Source organism: Lissotriton helveticus, chromosome 3_1, assembly GCF_964261635.1.
Source record: "Lissotriton helveticus chromosome 3_1, aLisHel1.1, whole genome shotgun sequence".
Taxonomy (NCBI): Eukaryota; Metazoa; Chordata; class Amphibia; order Caudata; family Salamandridae; genus Lissotriton; species Lissotriton helveticus.
In genome coordinates, this window is record NC_136061.1 from 1,047,861,426 (window position 1) to 1,047,882,898 (window position 21,473).

General features: G+C 42.9%; 1 protein-coding gene across 1 annotated transcript in view; it reads left to right on the plus strand.

Moving 5' to 3' along the window:
• CFAP210 (cilia and flagella associated protein 210) overlaps window positions 1-21,473 on the plus strand; it is a 212,544-nt gene that overhangs the window by 63,252 nt on the left and 127,819 nt on the right. The window contains exons 3-4 of the mRNA XM_078681606.1: window positions 17-190; window positions 304-500. Coding sequence (XP_078537732.1) covers window positions 17-190; window positions 304-500 — 371 coding nt within the window. The remainder of the gene's footprint in view (window positions 1-16; window positions 191-303; window positions 501-21,473) is intronic.

Sequence of the window (21,473 nt, forward strand, 5' to 3'; positions counted from 1 at the left end):
GTTTATGATACTTTAGGGCCAAAGACAATTGAGGCTTAAAGCAAAACAAGAACGTGAAGAAAAGGAAGAAGAGGAGAAAAAACAGATTGATTTGGACGAAGTAGAGTACCAGGCCGAAAAGCGGAGACAAGCTATTGAGATTGCAAAAACAAAGCTCTACTGTCAGAATGACAAAGTCAAAACATTTCATGTAATGTATTTATGTATTTACCTGTACAATAGAATCTACTTTCTGGTGTGTTTTTAAGAAAAGGAATTAACGTGAATGAAATAATTTGTGTGTGATCCATTTATTACTTGTAGGGCGCTCTTGTGCTGACTGAGGCGATTAAGGAAAGACGAGCTCAGATTGAACTTAGAAAAAAGATTGAAGCTTCTAGAAAAAAACAGGATGATGATCAACTAAAACGTAAATTTGAAGAGGACACAATCAAGGACCAACAAAAGGCATGTCAGCGACTCATGGAAAGAAAACAAAATGCAGATGATGTTCTCCAACAGTAAGTGAAGGAGTGTGTATTTTTAATGAGTGAATATTGGCCAAACTTAAATTTGGTGTTTAACATAAGTCATGACAAATAATAATAATAAGAACCATGGGAGGCCCAACTTAAAAAATAAATTACATTTTAATGATTCATAGCTTGCATTTCTAGGCTGTGGAGAGAAGTTTACAAACATATTAGAAATATAAATACTGATCTTACATGGCAAGTGAAAGGGAATGGAGAACAATCTATCTTTTATACATATGTAAATCCGCCCCCCCTCTGATTGGACATAAACACTGCTGTTTTTTACTTTACAACACCACCTTGGGACACTGACTACTTGAGTTGAGACAAATGTTACAAAAGGAAGGAAGGGCAAATTTGTTACGGGTGTCCTTCGAGACCATGTAAGCGGTGGTTATTCGCCACCCTGACCTGAATTGTGGAGTAATACTGTGTCAGGATCCAAGTTATCGAGGGATGGTGTAGATGGTGTGGAACCAGTAAACCCCAAGGGAATGGAGAGCATTTACCAAGTTTGAACAAAGAAGGATTTTCTTAGGAATTCCAGGATGGCTGCATACAAAAAGCCCTGCTTTGATGAGGCTAGTTAGTTGGTAAAAGATTTCAGATTAATAGTGGGAGAAGCCTTTCTTTGCACTTCATCCAACTTCTTAAACTTTTCAACCAGTCTCTTTTTGTGTGACCATAGGCCACTCATTTGGGTTGGTTTGACTGCTTTGGTCTATTCTTCAAGTAGATTAAAGCCCTTCCTTATTATTTTATTAACTCTTGAAATATTCAGCTGTTTGTCTAATTGTTCAGTCTTCAAGGAAGCTATTCACAACATGGTTTGGTGTAATTTATGCATCTTAGATACACCAGAGTGTGTATGCAATAGAAACTTACTGTGTTGGTGTTGCATTCATCTTTCTGCGCTTCTTTTCCTAAAAAGACCTTGCTGGCTACGTCCTCGGACAGCATCTTTAGGTTGCTTACGGAAGCATCGCCAATACAGCCTCTTGCCAGTACACATTGTTTTCATTGTCTACTTTATAATGGGACTTTGAAGGAACCACTACCTTCTATACTTTTGTCAGCTCAGATACAGTGACAAACGCTTCATGAGAGGCCATAGCTCGTTTTTTCTCCTATGCAGTGGAATTGCGCTAGTCCTTGTCCAGAGAACCTTTCATTGAGGAAGAAATTCTGCATCAGATGGCATTTCTGACTTTCATATTAATTCTGGCAGCGCTGGGGTCAGAAATTAATTGTTAATATGTTGCCTCACAGAACAGCTATATCTACGTTTCATGACTGAGGCTCAAACAAAGTCCCAATGTATCTAGATGGCATTGGTATCTTGGTTTGAGAATCTCTTTTACATTGCACTAAATCTATACTTTTTTTTTTAAATATCTTGATTAATTATGCCAATTGCCGTAGGCATATCATCGCTTGCTGACTGTCTGTTTCAATATTTTTGTGCTGTTAGGAGTATTATTTTTTAAATTATTTTTGTGTCCCTCTCCTTTCCCAGCACATGGGAAATGCTGCCGACCATTGGTAAGACTTTATACTCTTTTACAGAGGTTCTATTGACAATAATTAAAGCCACTGCAGCGTAATTGCTGCACTCCATTACCTAATTCTCCTCAAGTGTGTCATTTACAAATCCACCTCATTCTTCTTCTCAACCATCCTGGCCCTGCTGAAGCGTGCTTGTGGTTCTGAATGTCTAGTCATTGTTTTCCGGATTTTTCTTCCTTTGTCTATTTAAACATCTGTGGGAGAATAATGTTGACCAAACAGCGTTTCTTGTTTAGTCCTCTTCTCTTGGTTTCCTTTTTCTGGTGCATGCGACTAAGCCATTGTTTCAGGCTTCAAGCTTTGCACAGCCTGGGACCAACATATCTTGTAGATGACAGCATAGGGGCAGTGTTACCTGCTTGTTTGACATAAACAGTGAATTTAACATTCAATTTACAGCATGTTTTTGGGTAGGCATTTTCTGGAGGGTATTCTTGCCAATCTTTTTCTGCTGCCAATGGATCACAGTGTTTCACTGCTGTGATGCTGCCTCAACATACATGTGGTTTTTACCATATGCCTCATAAATTGTTTGGTCTTGTCCCGCACATCCTAGTTCCAGTCCATTTCAGTTTTTCAAACTCAGTTTAGTCAAATCCTTTAGAGGCATTGCATGTGAGATGACATAGTTTGTCTAGAAAAATTGCCTGATCCACCGAGGGTGTCTCCAGGTGTTGGTATCAAAGTGGAATATGTTCTCAGATATTATGTTGTCCTTATGTTACAGGCAGTAAAGTGCATCCCCTGGTGCTCAATGGGAGCAAGGATCCCAATGATCAAAGTTGGATGGCCACTGTCCTATATTTGCTATGGTTAGGCATCAGAATAAAACCACCCTCTACACATCACCGCAGTATTGGGATAAGCACTACATTTCCGTCCAGTATATTGATAGGTCCTGGGTTAGTTAGCATTAGGCCAGATTAATAACAAAAACAAATGACCTATACCAGCCCCAATCACAAAGAGAAAGCACCCATTAATATTAACCAAGTCTTCTTGAATTGAAAGAGAATTGATTTGCGTATCAGAGTGAGAATTTCCCTTAAATAGTTGGAATAACTTAGAGTTGACTGCCCAAAGAGAAGGCAGCAAGCAGCTCGAAGCCCAAAAATATGTTTCCAATTCGATACTCCAATTTCTTTAGCAACAAGTCCATTTTAAGGCTATTTGTAGTGATGTGAGGCAGCTGCTTGTAGTGGCCTTAATGTTGTTACAGGTCATGTCTCCCCCACACTATACTTTGATGCCAAACAAAGCTTTGTTTCAGGATCTTCAAGGAGTCTTACTCATTATAATACATTAATTAGTATTCACTGAACAGTGGAAGACACATGAAAAATTGCTATAGTTCCAAAAATTGTCAGTACTGGTCTGAAAAGCTTTTAAGTCACTGCTAATCTTTGTCCTCTCATAGATACTGGTGTTTTATATTTTCCACATAAAGTTTAAGGTTAATACTTTCTATTCTTCATTCAGAATGCCAGATAAGACAGAAAAATGTGTGATTTTTCTCACTAAATGATTGGCTCTCTGACCCAACCTGGTTAGTTGCCTACCAATAGTGGTCTTTTGTTATTCAAAATAATTATGTGTTAAAATTAAGTAATTCTGTGAGGATTTAAGACATGTAACTCTTAAGCAAAATGTATAAATCTCTATAACATTTTTATTTCTTATTTAAAGAAAATATAGAAAATAAAATTAGAAAAGTAGCTCTGTAAACCTTGTGCTTTGGATGATTTGGCACAAGGGGAAGGGGGGACACTTGCACACATCCCTCTAGGGTAAACTGACCAAAATGGAAGATGGTCCTTCCTTTCGTTGAGCTCAATTAAAGCACATGGTTCACAAAACGGCAGTAGCATAGGTGAATAAGAGAAAAATAGACTTGTAAATGAGAATGAGTACCTGGAATCTAACTGCATATATGTAGAAGAGATCTGGATAGCTTGTTAAGGAATATGAGACGTTACAACACAGGTGCTCAAAATACAACACAGTGAAAGTGGAAGGTGGCATCAAGTGAAATAGATGTGCATTGGTGCTGTACAAAAAATATATACAGTAAATATGTAGGGGCTGATAGAGTAAAGAATTCTTGACAAGACTCTCAGTGGGAGTACATTATGATTTTTTGTGATCAATCTTATCAGTCGACTAGTACATTTGTCTATGTTTCAACCCTGGGAAGAGCAATTTGTCAGAGTCATCATCAGAACAACAACATAAAGAGAGAAACCAGTATGGGGAAACAATCCCACAATGAAAAAAATAAATCGAAGCAAAAGACACTGCTCTTCAGAGGGTGCCTTGCCTATACTAGAGGCGCCTAGCTTTCCCTGGCGATTATACCATATTGATTTGATTTATTCTTTTCATTGTGGGATTATCAATATTTATTTACTCTATCAGCTCTTAGAGACCGATGTACATGTTTCCTGTGTATATTTTTTGAATGGCACCAACACACATCTATTTCACTGATGTCATCTTCCACATTCACTGCTTCGTATTTTGAGCACCTGCATTGTAATATGTTATCCTGAATCAAATTTTCAAATTAGCACTGATTGATTCTGGATTGTTATATTTCTTCTGCATCAGAGGTTAAGACTTGACTCCTTTCCCACAGCAAACCACTGTTCTATATTTGCAATAACAGTTACAGCAGGAATACTGTTGTGGCAATGACTGTGAAACACACATTTTGAGTTAAATATAGCAATGAATTGAAATTCTTTATTGTGTAGTTTATTAAATCCATTACAATATTCCAAAGCATTATAAAAAACAGATATAAACGATTAATACCTAATTTAAAATTTGATTTCAATTTACAGGATAGGCTTTTTTTATAAAGAAAAAAACGCAAGAATTGCTGAGTTATTGTTTTAGCCTATATTATTCTTTTGTTAAATTCTCAAAATAGGTTAAAAATGTAATTATTTGACAGATTAATTATGGGTCCTTTGAATCCAGGATTTTTAATGTTGCCGATCTGCAGATATGGATACCTCTTTCATTAAACTTCCTCCTGAACAAATCCCGGCGGCAGCACCCTAACCCCGGGCAGATACATATCAAATGTATAAAGTCCTGTACTGATGCTCAGCATAAATTACAATCCTTTGGGCCGGGGATCATCCAAATCGGTTGATCCGCATTGGACGTCAGTTTCCCCAAACGCAACTCCAAATACTTAGTTTTCAGATGAGGCAGGAAAGTGAGGCCCAGGTATGCTGCTGGCTCAGACCCCGTATAAGCTTGTAAGACCATCCATGCATGCCCACGTGGACTTAAAATTGCTTTGTCTTTGATTAGTGAATGCTATTTTGCAGCTTTTTTCATAATCAACTGGAATGATGTCCATGGTAGTTTCCGTTGCCAGAGAGCTACCATCTTGGTTATTTTCAATGAAACATTGAGGTACTTTGCATAATGTGATTTTGGATCGTTTTGAAGGGCTTCCCAGAGTGCCGAGTTGATTTGTAGGTCCCGATTAAGCCATATTTTGTACCAAAATGTAATTGTCTCATACCTTTTGTGGAGTAGTTGTAATCCAAACTCTTGGCGTACCTGAGCTGGTGAGGCATCACATGGCAAACAAAATACTCTTTTGTACACTCGTGTTTGTATTTTGTGCACTGTTTCCGTGATGGACCACACTTCCATATGCAATAGTCGGAAGTAGTTTTGCTTTGATAACTGCCAAAAGTGGAGTGAACGATGGGCCTTTTAACTGTTTTAGTATGCTGCAGAATGCAAACAGTAAAGCGGTTCCCTTCTTTTCGATTGTTTCATAATGCGTGATGAATGATAACCTTTGGTCCAAGTATATTCCCAAATATTTGTAGCTATCAACTACTTCCAACTTAGTGTTGTCAATTATGAATTTTGGTTGTTTGGGCCGACAGTGTGTTATAATCATGACCTTTGTTTTTTTAATGTTTATTTCCATCAGATTTGTTTTAGCGAAATCAGCGAACTCATGGATTGATCGTTGCAGTCCGATTCTCGTCTGGCTTAGAAGTACAACGTCATCTGTGTAAGACAGATGTGTTAGAGACAGAATACCCAGCCGTGGCGGATGTGAATTGACCCTGTCTAGCCTTTGTGTTAAATCGCCCATGAATAAATTGAACAAGTGCGGGGCCAAAACACAGCCTTGTTTTAGCCCTTCATTGGTGTAGATCCTCTTTGTGAGCCTCTGGCCATCGGCGATCTTAACCTGCATCCAGGTGTTGGTATAGAGATCCATGATTGGATGTAAAAATGTGTCTTGTAGACCCTGGTGCTTAAGTTTGGCCCATAATGTATGTCGGCTAACACGGTCAAAGGCCACCTTAAAGTCCACGAAGCATAGGTGGAGGTCCTGTCGCCGTCGTAGACTTTTATCGGCAATGAGCCCTATTGCTAGTATATTTGCAATTGTGCCTGTGCCACATTGAAAGCCTGACTGATTTATAGGGATTTTTTTGTTTTCATCGGACCAATTAATCAAATCGGTTAAGATCAGAGATGCATCATATTTGGCCTCTGCATCTATCAACGCCCCAGGCGATAGTTTGCAGGATCTGTGCGCTCCCCGGCTTTATATATTGGATTAATAATCGGGCCTCTCCAACTTTCTGGAATACGACTGGTGGTGCCGATCATCTGAAAAAGACTACAAATCTTGCTTGCCCAGTAGTTGGAGTCTTGTTTATAAATTGCCTGTGGTACACCATTCGGTCCAGGTGCACTATCAAGCCGGCTTTTTCCTATGATTTGTAGGATTTCTACTGCAGAATAGGCAAGAGTAGATTGAGGCGTATCTTCTTTTTGATTTTCATATGTCGTAGTGACAACTGAAGGCAACTGATCCAAATTGTTTATTGAAAATGTCGAGATTAAATGCTGTACCCATGCATGCTCAGCAACGCAGGTCATGTTTATAATTTTGGAGGTTCTGTTCATAGAATTCACCTGCCCCCACAACGCTCTAGCGTCAGATTTCTTTGCATTATGTAATAATTTCGTTCAAAAGTTATTTTCTTCAGTTTTTTTTATCAATCCAAATTTGTTTATTGTATTTTATCTTTAAAAAACGTCACTCCTCCCATACTTTGGACCGTGGACACTGATATCAAGCCTTTCTGAGGGCCTTTCTCAGGTGCTTTCTTAAGCTTCGTGATGTTATCTATTCGGTTTTTATTTGTCTGTTTGGTAGACGCTCCTGCTTCGGGTAGACTTGCCAAAAAAGTGTTCCATGTTTTTATAGCCGTTTTATTTTCTGACTCAAGAATTGTCATTAGGTTTTTAGCTTTTAAAGTTATATTCGTTAAAGTGTTGCATGTCCACCTCAGACGTTTCAAGTTGATTGTTGCTATTTCCTCCTCTATTACTGGGGCTTCTGGGTGTTTAAAAGATGTTATTTTAAGTTCGATGTGCTGAGCCGAATGATCACTATCGACTGAGGATTTAATTTGAAAACTATTTATTTGCCCACGAAAAGGGAGAGTTACTATTGTGTAGTCCGGAGTTGAGCTTGAACGAGGGCCAATATATGTACAGTTGGCAGGTCTATCCTGTTTCATTCTCCCGTTTAATGTGCGCATACCCTGATATTCGAGGTCCCTTATCAATTGCTGGCCTACTTTATCATTGCGGTTTTGTTTGGAAAACAATTGCGTTTCTACAGCCCAGATTTAATTTGCTGCAAGGATGTTGTCTTCCTCTTCTTGACAGTGTAGTAGATTTGCATTGAAATCCTCGGTGAGAATTATCTCCCAAGTTGGGTGTTCAAAACGGAATTCCGCAATGGCATCTAACTTTCTTGAAAAGATCTTTTTTTATCTTAGGTTTCGGATGAGCATAGATATTAATTAGGATGATGGTGCTTACACCTGAATGTGTACCCAGATCCATTTTTTTATTTGCATGGCTAATGTTGTTGATATCAGCTGAAATGCCGAGATTTTTAATGCTGTAGAGATGTAAACAGCGAGGCCCCCCTTAGCTCTTCCATTTTGCTGCATTCTTGTTGCATTCACGTGATAATCTATCCCACCCGGGACTTCTACAGGGGCTGTCAGCCAGGTTTCTTGTAGCATAATTATTTCGTAGTCATCCCAGGACACTGTCTTTCCTTTGTCCTGTAGGATTCTTTTTGCTCCTGCGATGTTCCAGGATAGGATTTTTATAGAGGAAAGGGCTGTTTTGCCAGGTGTACTATAGCTTCATTCTCCTGTCCACCCGGGAGTGGGTAGCCTTGTGCTTATTTTTCTCTGTTGCTGTGTGTTTTTACCGTCTGCACCTTTGGCACCTCGCAGTACCAAGGAGACTATTTTTTACTGAATTTTATGTCTGGGGAATACTTAACGTTAAAAATGGAGACGGATAACATTGGATTATTGCGACTGTAAGTGATATTCCCCAGTCCTCAAATTTTGTGGTTTCTTGTAAAATATCTGTTACTATCTTTTCATTCCTCCATGTTGCTATGGTGCCTTCATTTCCTATGTTGTTTCCAGGATTAACAAGTTCTATTGCTATTAAATCTGCAGATGTTAAATGTTGTAAAGTTGGAATTTCTGCCATAAGGCGTTGGATATTTCTTCTGTTCAGATAATCTTGAGGACCCTGTGAATAATAATGTGGTGTGAATAAGATACTATTTGTTACGTTTAATTTATTCTCTTTTTTTGGCCATAAGAAGGTGACGTCTGCTCGTTTGTTTGCTTTCTTCCTGGTTCTTCGATATCCCTGCTGTTTGCGTCATTATACACTGCCTTTTTATGTTGATCGGTCACTGATTTTTCTTACCATATTCTAATGGCTCATCTGTCTTCAGGTTAAATGTTCTATCGTCTCTTCTGTTGCTTCTCTTAACGGTGTTTTGGCCTTGCGGGCATGAAGTTATCAATTGACAGATTCTTGAGTTTCATTCCAATTCAGTTGTTCTGTTTTTGTTTGGATTGACACGCTCTGGTTTTATGTTAATCAGTGGCAGATCTTCCTTAATATATCCTGAGCTCTGATCGACCTTTACAACGACTTGCCTATCTTGTTTGATTTCACTATTATAAACTTGCAAGTTAGAGCTGGTCTTCCTATAAGGGAAGACATTTTCTTGTGATTGGACGGTCAGTTTCTGGTCGAGGCTTCTTGGTCCTCTAACATCATTACATTTGTTTATCCTTTCCCTTGGGGATCCTTGTCTGCACACCACTGCATTCAGATCTTTTTTGATTTTTTTGTCTGGGAGAACCCTGATTACTTGAGCGATCAAGGTCTCTCGCGGTTGTCGCTTTGTTGACTTGACGGGTTGTTTTATTTTATTTCCAATACCCGTTAATTGTCCCATTGTGCTCCCTTTAGGTTTATTTCTTGTTATTAATTCAAGATCACTACTTTTAGTGCTCCGATTTGTACTTCTCCCCTTGAGTGCATGTATTGTAGTTGAATCAAGATCACTACACTCAAGGTTCTGGTTCACCACTGGACTGTTTTCTACCGGCTGAACCTTGTTTGATTGGTATGATATTTCTGTTGATACTAACTGGTCGGTAAACAGCAATGACAACGCAGGGATTACCCCGCAATGCCATTACAATGCAGGAATTACAACGAAAGTCGTTACAACGAATTTCGCTGGAGGGCGCTCTTGGATAGGGAATAGTTTAATTTTCTATCCAATTCCTTCCCTACTGTCAACGTGGGCTGGAGTTGGAATAGAAAATTAAACTATTCCACTATCCAGCGCCCTCCAGCGAAAGACGTTGTAACGAATTTTGTTGTAATTCCTGCGTTGTAATGGCATGCGTGGTAATACCACTCGTTGTCATGACATACAACCAACTGGTCAGATAGATTTTCTTCCTCTTCCTCATTTTATTTTTGGTGTTTTCCCGATTTCCGTGGTGATCTCCATTTGCTGTGGAGATTAAAGATTGGATAGTTGTCCAGTGCATATTTATTTAATGTTTTACTGGTGTGCAAGCGATTTCTAGCCTTCCTTGCTCGTTTTTTTTGTTGTTTTGTTAAGGCAGGTGAAGGATTGTTTATTGTGTTCATCTGCATTTACTTCAGTAAAAGGAACCTGTATACTTATGATCGGTTCCGACACAGGGTAATCTGCTGTTTTTGCATCCTTATTTGGGTCTCCTGCTTTGGGCTTTTTTTCAATTTGCTGTAGAATAATCTGTTCTATTTTGCCAGAAGTAACATTTTGGGAATTTTTTTCTCTCGTCTTTTTCTCTTTGTCGTTTTCTACATTGTTTATGTTATCAGTTGAGGCAATGTTATGGATCTTTTTTCCTCCCGGGTACAATTTTTGCCATTTGGAACATTGTTTTCAAGTCAACAGTTCGCACGTTTGCATTAGTGTAAAATGCTTGTTAGTAAGGTTGGTAGGTCCCTTAAATTTTCCAAAATGGGACAACAAGGACAACTGAAGGCTTGTGCCTGCTTTTCATTTCCGTCCTGAATATTTACTAATAGGTTTGTCATGGTGTCTAGTTTATTATTTATGCCTGAGATATATTCGGCAATTATATTCACTTAGTTTATTTGGATGTCCAGTTTATCTGACTGCATGTTCAGGGTTTTAATTGATGTTTTTAATGTTTTAACTAGAGCAACATGTAAATTTGTAAGAGATTCCAAATTGTAATCGGAATCCTGTATTCCCTCTGTTGAGTGTTGAATGACGTTATTATCTATCAGATGACCCCACTTGATCTTATGATTTTGCGGGTTAACTGTAGTTTTTTTTTATTTTCCACCCTATTATCCATGTCCTTGTGGGTCCTCTGTTCTGGGTTTGCTTCCTTTTTGTTACATGTTTTGATGGATGGTTCAATGAATTCTTGCTCTATCTGTTCCGAAGAACTTGATAGTTCAATTATTGTTTGTTGTTTGCCCTGCAATTTTTCCATTTGATAGCCCTCTGTTCGGTTTTTATCCAATGTACCATTTGCTGGTGCTATACTGTTATTGATTGATTTGGTTTGCTGAAATTGTCTTTCTCCTTTCAAATGTATTACTTCATTACTAAAAGTATTGTCATTTATTTGTTGAACATAACCGCTTACTAAGTTTCTTCCACATGATGTTACCTGTGCTGGAGTGCATAATAAATCTTCTGTTTTCTGTATTCCTAGTTGACACATTGATGTTGGTTTATTCGTTAGTTGTTTGATGGGATTGAATTTTGTATTTGTTGCTTGTAATATCTCTTTATTGGTTAATATTGATCAAGACTCCATCCATGAGTCGCAGAAATCCTCTGTGTTACAGGATTCTTCATTTTGTTTGAGTTGCTGTCTCTGTTGTCTCGGTGTTAAGTGATTTTTTGGATTTTCTTTGCAAGTAACCTTCATATTACCATAGGCCCTTGTACCTATCTCATGTATTAAATCCTGATTATCAGGAGAATGATGATTTACTACCCCGAGTTGGTCCATGACGGTCTCACAAATTGATGTTGATGTTAGTATTATTCTAGCTTGACTTGTATTTTTATTTGTATTCTCCAGGATGTTGTGCGGTGTACTATCCGAGATACTGTCTGGGCTCTTACGCTGTACTCGTTCATCCTTGTGACCATTATCTCCCGGTTTTGTGTGTACTTGTACTTGTATTTGGATTGTCCGCTTATTATTGCCCCAACTAAACGGCTTTTCACCCAGGTGTGCTGTTGGCTTGCACCTATTTGATGCTTGTTTTTCAATAGTATATGGTGTACCATTCCCGGGATGTCCCGTTGTTATGGCCGAGATGTTGTCAATTTTATCATCCATCTGAGGTGAGTTTAGTATGTGCGGCGTCAATGGTTTTAGGAGTCCGTTAACCTTTTCCGGCATTTAATAGATGGCTGCAACTTGATCTTCTAAAAATGTGAATTTGCCAGTTGAATTCATTGAGCCGAAAATTGAATAAATAGGTGGTATTAACACATTTCCTTGATTTCACGGAGGTTTGGTAGTGCTACTCTGGGGGGAGGCTATCCCTTTAACATCCAATTTAGCGCTGCTTTCCGTTTCATGGATTGTGGTGGATTTTTTCTTGTCCTGTCTGACCTTATTATACTGCTGAATATTACCCTCCTCAGAGCTGGTGGCAGTACAACGCAGTTTGATACTTATAGAATTTAGTAAGTCTGTATCCGATGCCTCCTGTGGGGTGTCTCCTTGGTTATTTATTGAAGCTAGCACCGGAACTCCTTGCACCTTGCCAACTCTGCGCCCACTCTGCGTTCTCACACCTTGACCCACTTGCACCAGTTATCCCCTTGAACCTAGGTGCCTTGGTACATTGGTGCAGAGGGAACAAATTACACCTAATCACGAGGATGAGGCCCTGGTGGAGCACGGGCGCAGGCAGGGGCAGCACAGAAGCAAGAAGCAAGTGTGGGCGCAGCTCACATTCTCAATCGGCTGCTCCACTCTGTTCAAGGTACTGAGAGGCCTAAGGTGCCTGAGGTGCCTCGGGGGAGGTAGGAGCCGACTTGCCCCAACCTCAGCACCCCCTCTGCTCCACCACAGGTGGAGGCAGCCAGGCGATCTCAGTCAGCTACTCCACTCTGCTTCCACTCCGCTCCGCTCTGCTCCGCTCCGCACAGGGCCTGAGGAGAGGAAGGAAGGAGCAGGCTTACCACACCCTCGGCACCCCCCCCCCTGCGCCGCCACAGGTGCAGGTACAGGCAGGCAGGTGCCGTGAGGTGATGCGGAGCGAGATGTAGCGAATGAATCGGTAGCGCTGCTTTTCCCCAAAGCTTCTTCTCCACTTGCCTGCCTGCTGCTGCCTGCTGTTGGCGTTCACATTCACTCGCGTCTCCCCGAGTCCGATTTCTTCGATGGCTCTTTTAGCTGCTTTGGCTGTTCTTTTGGCTGTTCTTTGGCCGTTGCGATGGTGGCTACGGTGGCGGTTGTGCGGGTTGCGGTTTTGCTGTTTTGCGGGCTGGCCTCCTTCTGTCCCGCTTCACTTTACTTCGCCTCTCCGCTACCCCTCTACCTCACCGCCACCGCTACAGCTCACTCATCTGCTCCGATTTGCTTGCTCCAGTCAACTGCAAATGCAATGGAACCATCTATACTCATGTGCTCTTGTCCACTGTAACAGGTGACTCTGGAGCGAATAAGTACAGAAAGCAAAACTGCACACTAACTGCCACTAAATAAACAATAAGACATTATCTGACATTCAAAATGGTGAAGGACAAGCTGATACAAAATCAGGTAGTACATATCTGCCCTGGGAAACAATACAGCTGAGAATGTGTAAGCAAGAACACAGAACTAGGCAACCCCGACATGCACTGTACAGCAGCTATCCTAAAATCAATAGAGGATACAAGGTCTTGAACTCAAAATTGACAACATATTAGTGGAAATGACTCTCAGACTCTGAAGAAAGTCACAGAAAAGGCTTGGGGAAATGAAAAAGCACTAGAAGCTCTAAAATAAGTGACAGTATGCTTAAACTCCAGGCGAGTAAACGTTACCTTCAAGTGGAAGCAGAAGGTGCAAAACGAAGGTCAAGGATAGCCAATGTCCTATTACTTGGCTTCCCTCAACAGGCGTAAGGGCATCCTACAGAGCTATTCTAGAACAATTGGTCTTTGAAATCCTCAAAACTGGATTATCCAAGCAGTTCTTGAACTGTCCTCAATAAAGTGAGCGCATCATTCACTGTCTGAGAAACCACTATATACCTAATATAATGATAAGGCAGGGACAACATTTCCCCCAGTGGACGACAGGCACGGGAATCACTTACAATATGTGTTCCGCTTCAGTTATATGTTCATTTTACTTTATATGTTACCAGTTATTTCTGTTAGTTTAAAACAAATGTGTGACAGAATGGGTAGTGTGAGGAGAGTAAGGGTGGTAACAACTAAAACTGTGGAACTGGGCAAGCCAAACTGACCATAATGGGCAAGACGGTTCCAGGGGAGAGGGGATATCAACACCAGTCACTAAAGGGCAAGACACACAATACATTAACCTATTTGGCCAACTTACATTGAAAAGAAATAGATAGCACGAACAATAAGTAAGATTAAGTAACAGGGGAAAAGAATGGCAGGCAAAATTAAAATAATGACAGGGAATTTATGTGGACTAAACACAATTATAAAAAAGATAAAAAGCAAGGAGTAGGAAAGGTTTTGCACCAGGGAACCCCTTTGACCAAAACTGAGCATGCGTAAAAAACTAGCTAAGACATGGAGATGAGAGTTATACTACTCCTCATACTCCTTATACTCTAGAGTAGTAATCTGGTTGAGCTCTGCTACAACAGGGTTATTTAGCTTACAGAGAAGTCACTGGGCGCTCTGCCTGGAGTAGACGCAAAGTGTGTTTCGGTTTAAGAAGTGTATGAGGTGCAACTGGCGTGCGGGGAAACCCTCTAACCGCTCCAGAGTATGTCTGAGTTACCAGACATGCAGAATACAGTACAAAAAATGCCTTATGCACACACTAGCAAAATCATTTACATTTGTGTCTCTATTAGAACAACACAGTATTGTAAGGCCAAAGACAACAACATTAATCAAGTTTCTTGGCACTATGTTTCTGTGGTTCTCAAAGGTTTAATGGTTCCACAACCAGCCGACACGTGTTTCGTCGCGTTAGGAACAGAGTGTTTGCGACTCCTCAGGGCTTCGGTATGTAGAATGAACAGAGTATAGGTCGCTCCACCTGTGATAATTCCGACCCGGCGGGGCCCGTGACCATCCTTAACCAGTGTGTCGTTAAAGGTAGCTTATTAAGTATACGTCCTTCGTACAGATTGGAGATCAAAAGGAAGCTCCGTGGATAAACGGTCTCAAGGCGACTCAGAGTAATTATTCGCCGTGTTCCGAATATTGGTCCAATATTCGGAACACGGCGACCCAGGAAGACGAGACGTGGCCAACTCTTCGTTATCACTAAATTACGTACCGACTGAGGGTTATCCGCTTCAGTCAAGCAACAGGATTCCCGGGCTTACTGCCCTGACAAACAAGATTTAAGAACGATAATTACTCTGAGTCGCCTTGAGACCATTTATCCACGGATAGTACTCTGGGTGACATGTGATATTCCTTTCTACCAAACATATTTATTGATCGACACGGAGGGCAGATATTTTGTCCTACGAGTTTCATTATTTGCGTGTCTCCAGAGCGCACAGAACATAGAGGCTGGGATTTGAAGTGACTCCCGTAGCCAATAACAAGCCACAGTATAGAATTACTCGCCAGAGCTCATTGCTGGCTGCAACTGCAAGCTGCGATAGTCCCCTTACCTTCCCAGTGCAGCAACTGGAGTTGGCAAGTGAGCGAGTAAACTCAATAAGGTTTTGGGATTTCACAAAAGAGGGGATTGTCAATATAGCTAGTTAAAGGTAGAGCAGCTGTGTAGCATGTAATTTGTATTGGACATTTGCTGTGCACAATGTCACTAGGTGATAGCACAGTTGTTCCAAATAAATATTCCGTTAAACAGCACCAAACAGTGTGAACAGCCTTGGCTCACAAGTAATACATAATTGTGTGTGAGGGACCAATAACTAAAATCGAACCGCCTTTGACGAAGGTCTCAGTTTTTGCATACAAGAGACGTGAAAGACCGATTTCAACACGAAGGGATTGGGTACCTCATTGCACACATTTGTTTTAGAAAGAGAAGAATTAGTAAATTATTTACAGTGCCAAGGCTGAGGATGCACAGATTGCAATGCAAAATATTGCGCTACAAGTAGTCTATTTGGAAATCTCCACCATTCCTTCCCACAGTGTTGCTGTGGTATGCTTAACCGCAATTTATGCATTCACTAGAGGATGGCACGGAATTAATTTTAGAACTTGTCCTTTCATTTGGTCGGAAAACTGTGGCTCCACGTCCAATTTATCCTTATACCCATATACATAAATATTAAGGCAGAATCCACCTTTCACCGTCAGAAGTCGCTCTCTGTTCGACAGCCAAATAAATATCTTGTTAGTTTGCTATAGTTCCTGAAAGTCAGTCGACTGCTTCACTTAACCAGAAATCTCTGGCTGAAACAGCCCGCTATGCCCCCTCCATTGGTACTAAGCGCCACAAATTCCATAGCACTTCGGGGTGGAGGGGGGAGGTCGGGAGACAAAGTAAACAATGGAAGCCTAGGTGCTGTCGGGGTCGAGGAAGAGAAGAGGAGAGGCGGCGGCTGGCGACCGGTGACGAGCAGGTAAGTCTATTTTTCTTAACCCCCGCCACCGTTCCCAGCCAGTTGCCACTGCCCTTACATCCTCTCCAAGTTTAGAGTGGATACTTTCACCCAAGTTTGTTTGTGTTCACAAACTTACATGGCAAGCCATGCCTTGTTCCGCCCACTCCCCACCCCTTGGGCGGAGTTTTCTGCTATGTAGTTCGACACACATGTGGGGAAAGATTACACTGTATTAAATTAAACTTACCCACGTGCACCTGTCAGGAATCCTTCTGTGAAATCCTAGCGGGTGTAGATGAAGCTATGTTTGGCCAAAAGAGCCTTTGTGCAGTGGGCCCATTTTGAGAAACTTGAGGCCCAAAGACAATCAAAATGAAGAGCCTGGGAACATGGACAGTGGGATGAGCTTAGGGGACCATCACAGTATGATGCTATTGTCACAAATGCAGACTGTGAAGAGCTCATGGGACAGATACAGTATGAGGAGCTAGGGCGCATGGACAAGTTCTGAATTGATAGGAGCATGGAGAATGAGGACAGTGTGAGGAACTCGGGTACAAGGGCAGTATGAAGAGCTTAGAGAGCAAGGACAGTGTGCAGAGCTCTGGCACATGGGCAGGGTCAAAATTGATAGGAACTTGGAGGACGAGGATACTGCGCGGAAATCGGGCACAGGACCGGTCAGTGTGAAGAGTTCAGAGAACAAAGACAGTGTGAGGAGCTTAATGAACAAGAGCAGGTTTAGGAGTTCTGTCACATAGACAGCAGGTGAATTTAGAGACCACTGGGGAACAGGCACAGTGTGTGCAGCCTAGAGCAAAAGGACAGGCAATGTGAAGGGTCTGGGAACATGGGCAGTGCAAGGCGCTTGGAGCACAAGAAAAGTGTGAGGAACTTGGTGAATAAGGACCAAGCAAGCAGTTTGGGAATGAGGACAACGTGAAGAGACTTGGGCACATTACAAGACGCTGTGAAAGGTCAGCGAACAAGGACATTGTGAGGAACTCTGGCACATGTTTACAAAGTGTGAGGAGCATGGGAAACAAAGACAGTGTGAGGCGCTTGAGGAACACAGACAGTGTGGGGAGCATGGGAAACAAGGATAGTGTGAGGCGCTTGAGGAACACAGACAGTGTGGGGAGCATGGGAAACAAGGATAGTGTGAGGCGCTTGGGGAACAAGGACAGTGTGAGGAGCATGGGAAACAAGTACAGTGTGAGGCGCTTGGGGAACAAGGACAGTGTGAGGAGCATGGGAAACAAGTACAGTGTGAGGCGCTTGGGGAACAAGGACAGTGTGAGGAGCATGGGAAACAAGTACAGTGCGAGGCGCTTGAGGAACGAGGACAGTATGTGAGAAGTTTGAGGAACAAGGACAGTGTGAGGAGGTTGAGACGCGGACAGTGTGAGGCGCAGATCACATGTAATTCTATGGTAATTGTACATTGTATTTATATAGCCCTTATGACCCCTGAAAGGCACTGAAGTGCTTGGCAGTGAGTTGCACGCAATTCTGGAACACAAGGTGAGAGGCTAGCAGACTACTACAAAGTCTTTCCTTCCTCGTTCATCACTTTTGGTGTGTGTTACATGTGTGCTTGTGAGATCTCATACATTTATTTACCATATCTATTGTTTTGAAAGGGATGGAGTCATCGAATTGGATTGGTGTGACACCTCCTGTTAGTTCTGAACTTTAAAGACAGTGCGAGGAACCTGGGGGGGGGACAATGACAGTGAGCGAGGTTCGAGCACAAGATCAGTTACAAAGCTGGCTTGCTCTTTTTTCACTATTTATGAGTACAACACCCTGGAATCCCCCAGCGAGTTGAACTTTCGCTTTACTATAAGCAGCCTCCTGTGCTCAGAAGCCGTCAGTGATACATCCCCAGCGCTGGGAGATTCCCACCCCAGCCTAGGTTCATCAACAAGGGAAAGCCCCAGTGAGGAAGCCCCCAAACCCTGAAAAGTGAGCAGGGTTTGAGGGGCGGGCGTGACTAAATCCGGGAGAGCGAAGGAAGGCTGCGCCGACAGCAGGCACCGACGGGAACACCGACGGGAGCTCCGAGCTCACAAATACGTCTGCTCAGATACTGATGCGAGACTCCGAGGCAGCCGCGAGCCAGGAGACCTTTTTCGGAACAGCTAAATACAGTCTCTTCCTTATCTTTTAAATATACATTTCAGCATGGCCTGGGTTTTGGAACGTGCGACTTGTTACCTGTTCGCCTGTTGCTGCGCTACCCTCTGCGCATCAGGTAAGTCATGGGGCTTTGTTCTGTATATGAAGCTTACCACTCAAGAAGTCTAAACGAGAAGCAGGGGAATATGTAACAAGCGCGGCCGTGAAAGCAACGTGGCCTCACGGCCGTGAAAGTGCATGCCTCGCGCTCAAAGTAGAAAAATAGAAAAAAGTTTGACGACAGGCAGCAGGGGGAGAGGAGGGAGAAGGTGGCCTGCACCTGTTTCCCTTGCGGGAGCGAGCAAGAACCATCTGTTAATTACAAACAGATGGTTTGAAAGCTCGCTCCCGCAAGGGAATCGCCAACCGTGCATGCATTGCCATTGAAAGCAATGCAATGCGTGCACGTTTTTGACTGCAAAACTGAAGCGATTTCTAAAGGTCTTTTTCCTATGCAGCGCATGCCAGGAGACCCTTTTCGGAACAGCTAAAGACAGTCTCTTTCTTATCTTTGAAATATACATTGATCGGTTTCAGCATGGCCAGGGTTTGGGAACGTGCGCTTTGTTACCTGTTGGTGTGTTGCTGCGTTACCCTCTGCACAACAGATAAGTCAAGGGCTTTGTTCTGTATATGAAGCTTACCGCCCAAGAAGTCTAAACGAGAAGCAGGGGAATATGTAACACGCGTGAAAGCGACGTGGCCTCACGGCTGTGAAAGTGCGCACCTCGTGCTCAAAGTAAAAAAAAAAGAAAAAAGGTTTGACGACAGGCAGCAGGGGGAGGGGAGAGAGGAGGGGACCTGCACCTGTTTTCCTTGCGGGAGCCAGTGTGAGAAGTTGGCCTGGCATATGATGTCCACTATTCTAGTGGGCACCTTGCACCAGTCCAAACGACCCTTATTGATGGTAGGTTTAAAGTCACCCTTATAGAAAGCTATACTAGTGGTAGCTGTGGAGAGTAGCCTTCAGGCTAAGTCTTCAAAGGACTGTAAAGCAGCTTGTTTTACCAGTCTATTATCTCTTGAATGATCAAATGAAAGTACACTACACAAGGTATATATCAAATATATATGTATTTATTCTAAACACAGCCCCTCTAGTCTCTTTATGAGGCTAGAGGCAAAAGTACAATACAAGGACTTAAATAGCACACAGTAAACCAGCACAGGATACGTTTTGCCCTCGGGGCCTCACAAACCATATATTAAAAAAAATGGTATAAGAACCACGTGAGGGATAGAAGTGAGGCCTAGGGCCTGTAGAACTGCTGGGGCAACCAGGAACCACCCAGGGTAGGGATGCAGGAGACCCACGAGGGACGCGTGCAGTGTCTAAACACAGCCGCGAATCACCATTGACTTCTATGGAAGAAAAGCAAGTTACACAATTTTAAAGATTAAGGACACTTGGGAGTGAACTACGATGGAACCCATTTAGACTAGGACACCTCGAGAGTCAAGACCCACGGGAGCACCGGAGTACTCGTGTTACTTCACCCAGGGAAGCCAGGTGCATAGGTGTCTTTTGGTGTCGGGTTTCGTCGTCGATTCTAATGGAGAGGTGCAAAGAAGTGCTGCAGGCGACCAGAGGATAAGTGTCCGGGTGGATCGGAGATGTGAAGAACCTGAAAGCAGAGGGGACAGAGTCTGGGTCACTAGCCAGTGACCAGGACGGCAACAGGAAGATGGCAGCCGATATCGGGTGCTTTCAAGTGAAGTAGGTGAAGCTTGACTCTTCAGCCAATGAGGACCAGGAGGCATTGACGACGACCAGGAGCTGGATTCGAGCTGTCCCACGAAGGATGTCGAGTGCTGCTGCGTCGGAATCCGGATTGGACCCAACAAGCCTTGGCAACAGCAACCCACGCAAGATGACAAGATTGGTTGCGGTGCAGACCAGCAAGGTCTGAGGGGCTCACCCTTTGGAAGGGAGTCAGAGCACGTCTGGAGCAGCCAGGAAAGCTCAATAAATAAAGGAATGTCCTTCCTGGGGGCCCACTAGCCAACGGACTAGGGATCGCAAAGGAACCTCGAGTTACGGTGAAGAAAGGGGACTCACGGGACACTCGTGAAGTGCAGGCCTCTGAACTTCGGTGCAAAAGGTGCTCGGGCCGGGGCTTCAAATACCCAATGCACAACTTTGGGAAACTTGAGGAAGTAGGTGCAGTTGCAAAATTGCAGGATGTCCAGGAGTTCCGGTCTCACGTCTCTCGTGATAGCTACAGGTCTCAGCTCTGCTGGGGACTCGTGTCAGCCTCGGAGATGTCTGGAAGTCCGTGTCCTGTGTTGCAGATTCTTCGGGATCAGGCCGGAGCCTCAAAAATGCAGACTGGCAAGATGCGTCTTTGGTGCCTGTTTGAACAGGGAGGTCACTCCTTGACCCCACAGGAGATTTCTTCCCTCTTCCAGTCGATATGGAATGTCGAAGGTCCAAGATTTCTTCTTCAGAGTTTCGTCCAGGGTAATCTAAAGTCCTAGGGACTGGGTTCCTATACTTATACTAAGTTTAGGGGATGGACTAACTATGGCCCCACCTATGGGAGGGCCTGGGGAGGGGGTGGTTACACCCCTTCCCTTTGTCCAGTTTCGCGCCAGCGCTGGGGCTGAGTGCCCCAGAAATTGGGTTGAACTGGAAAATGCATGGAGCACCTAGTGTGCCCCAGGCAGTGTCTGAAAAGCACTCACTGAATGCAACCCACCCTGCCCCAATACACTAAAGCCTGTCTGGGGAGGTGCTAGCACCTCCCTGGACAGGAAACCTATTGTCCAGGCCTCCCCTGCCAGAGTTCCGTCCAGCAGAAGGAGGGCAGACTTGTGTCTGTGGCAGCAGCATCCATTTTGTGATGCTGGGGCTCTGTTTAACTTCTACCGGGTTTACCAGTATGTGCATGTCTTCACCCTCTAGAAGGGTGGAATGCTACCCCTGCCCCCAGAACTGGCACGGGGGTAGTTTTCCAAAGCGTTTGACACCAAACACGACATGCTTTGATAAAGCCAAACCAAAGTTAGCATTAACCGCGAGGA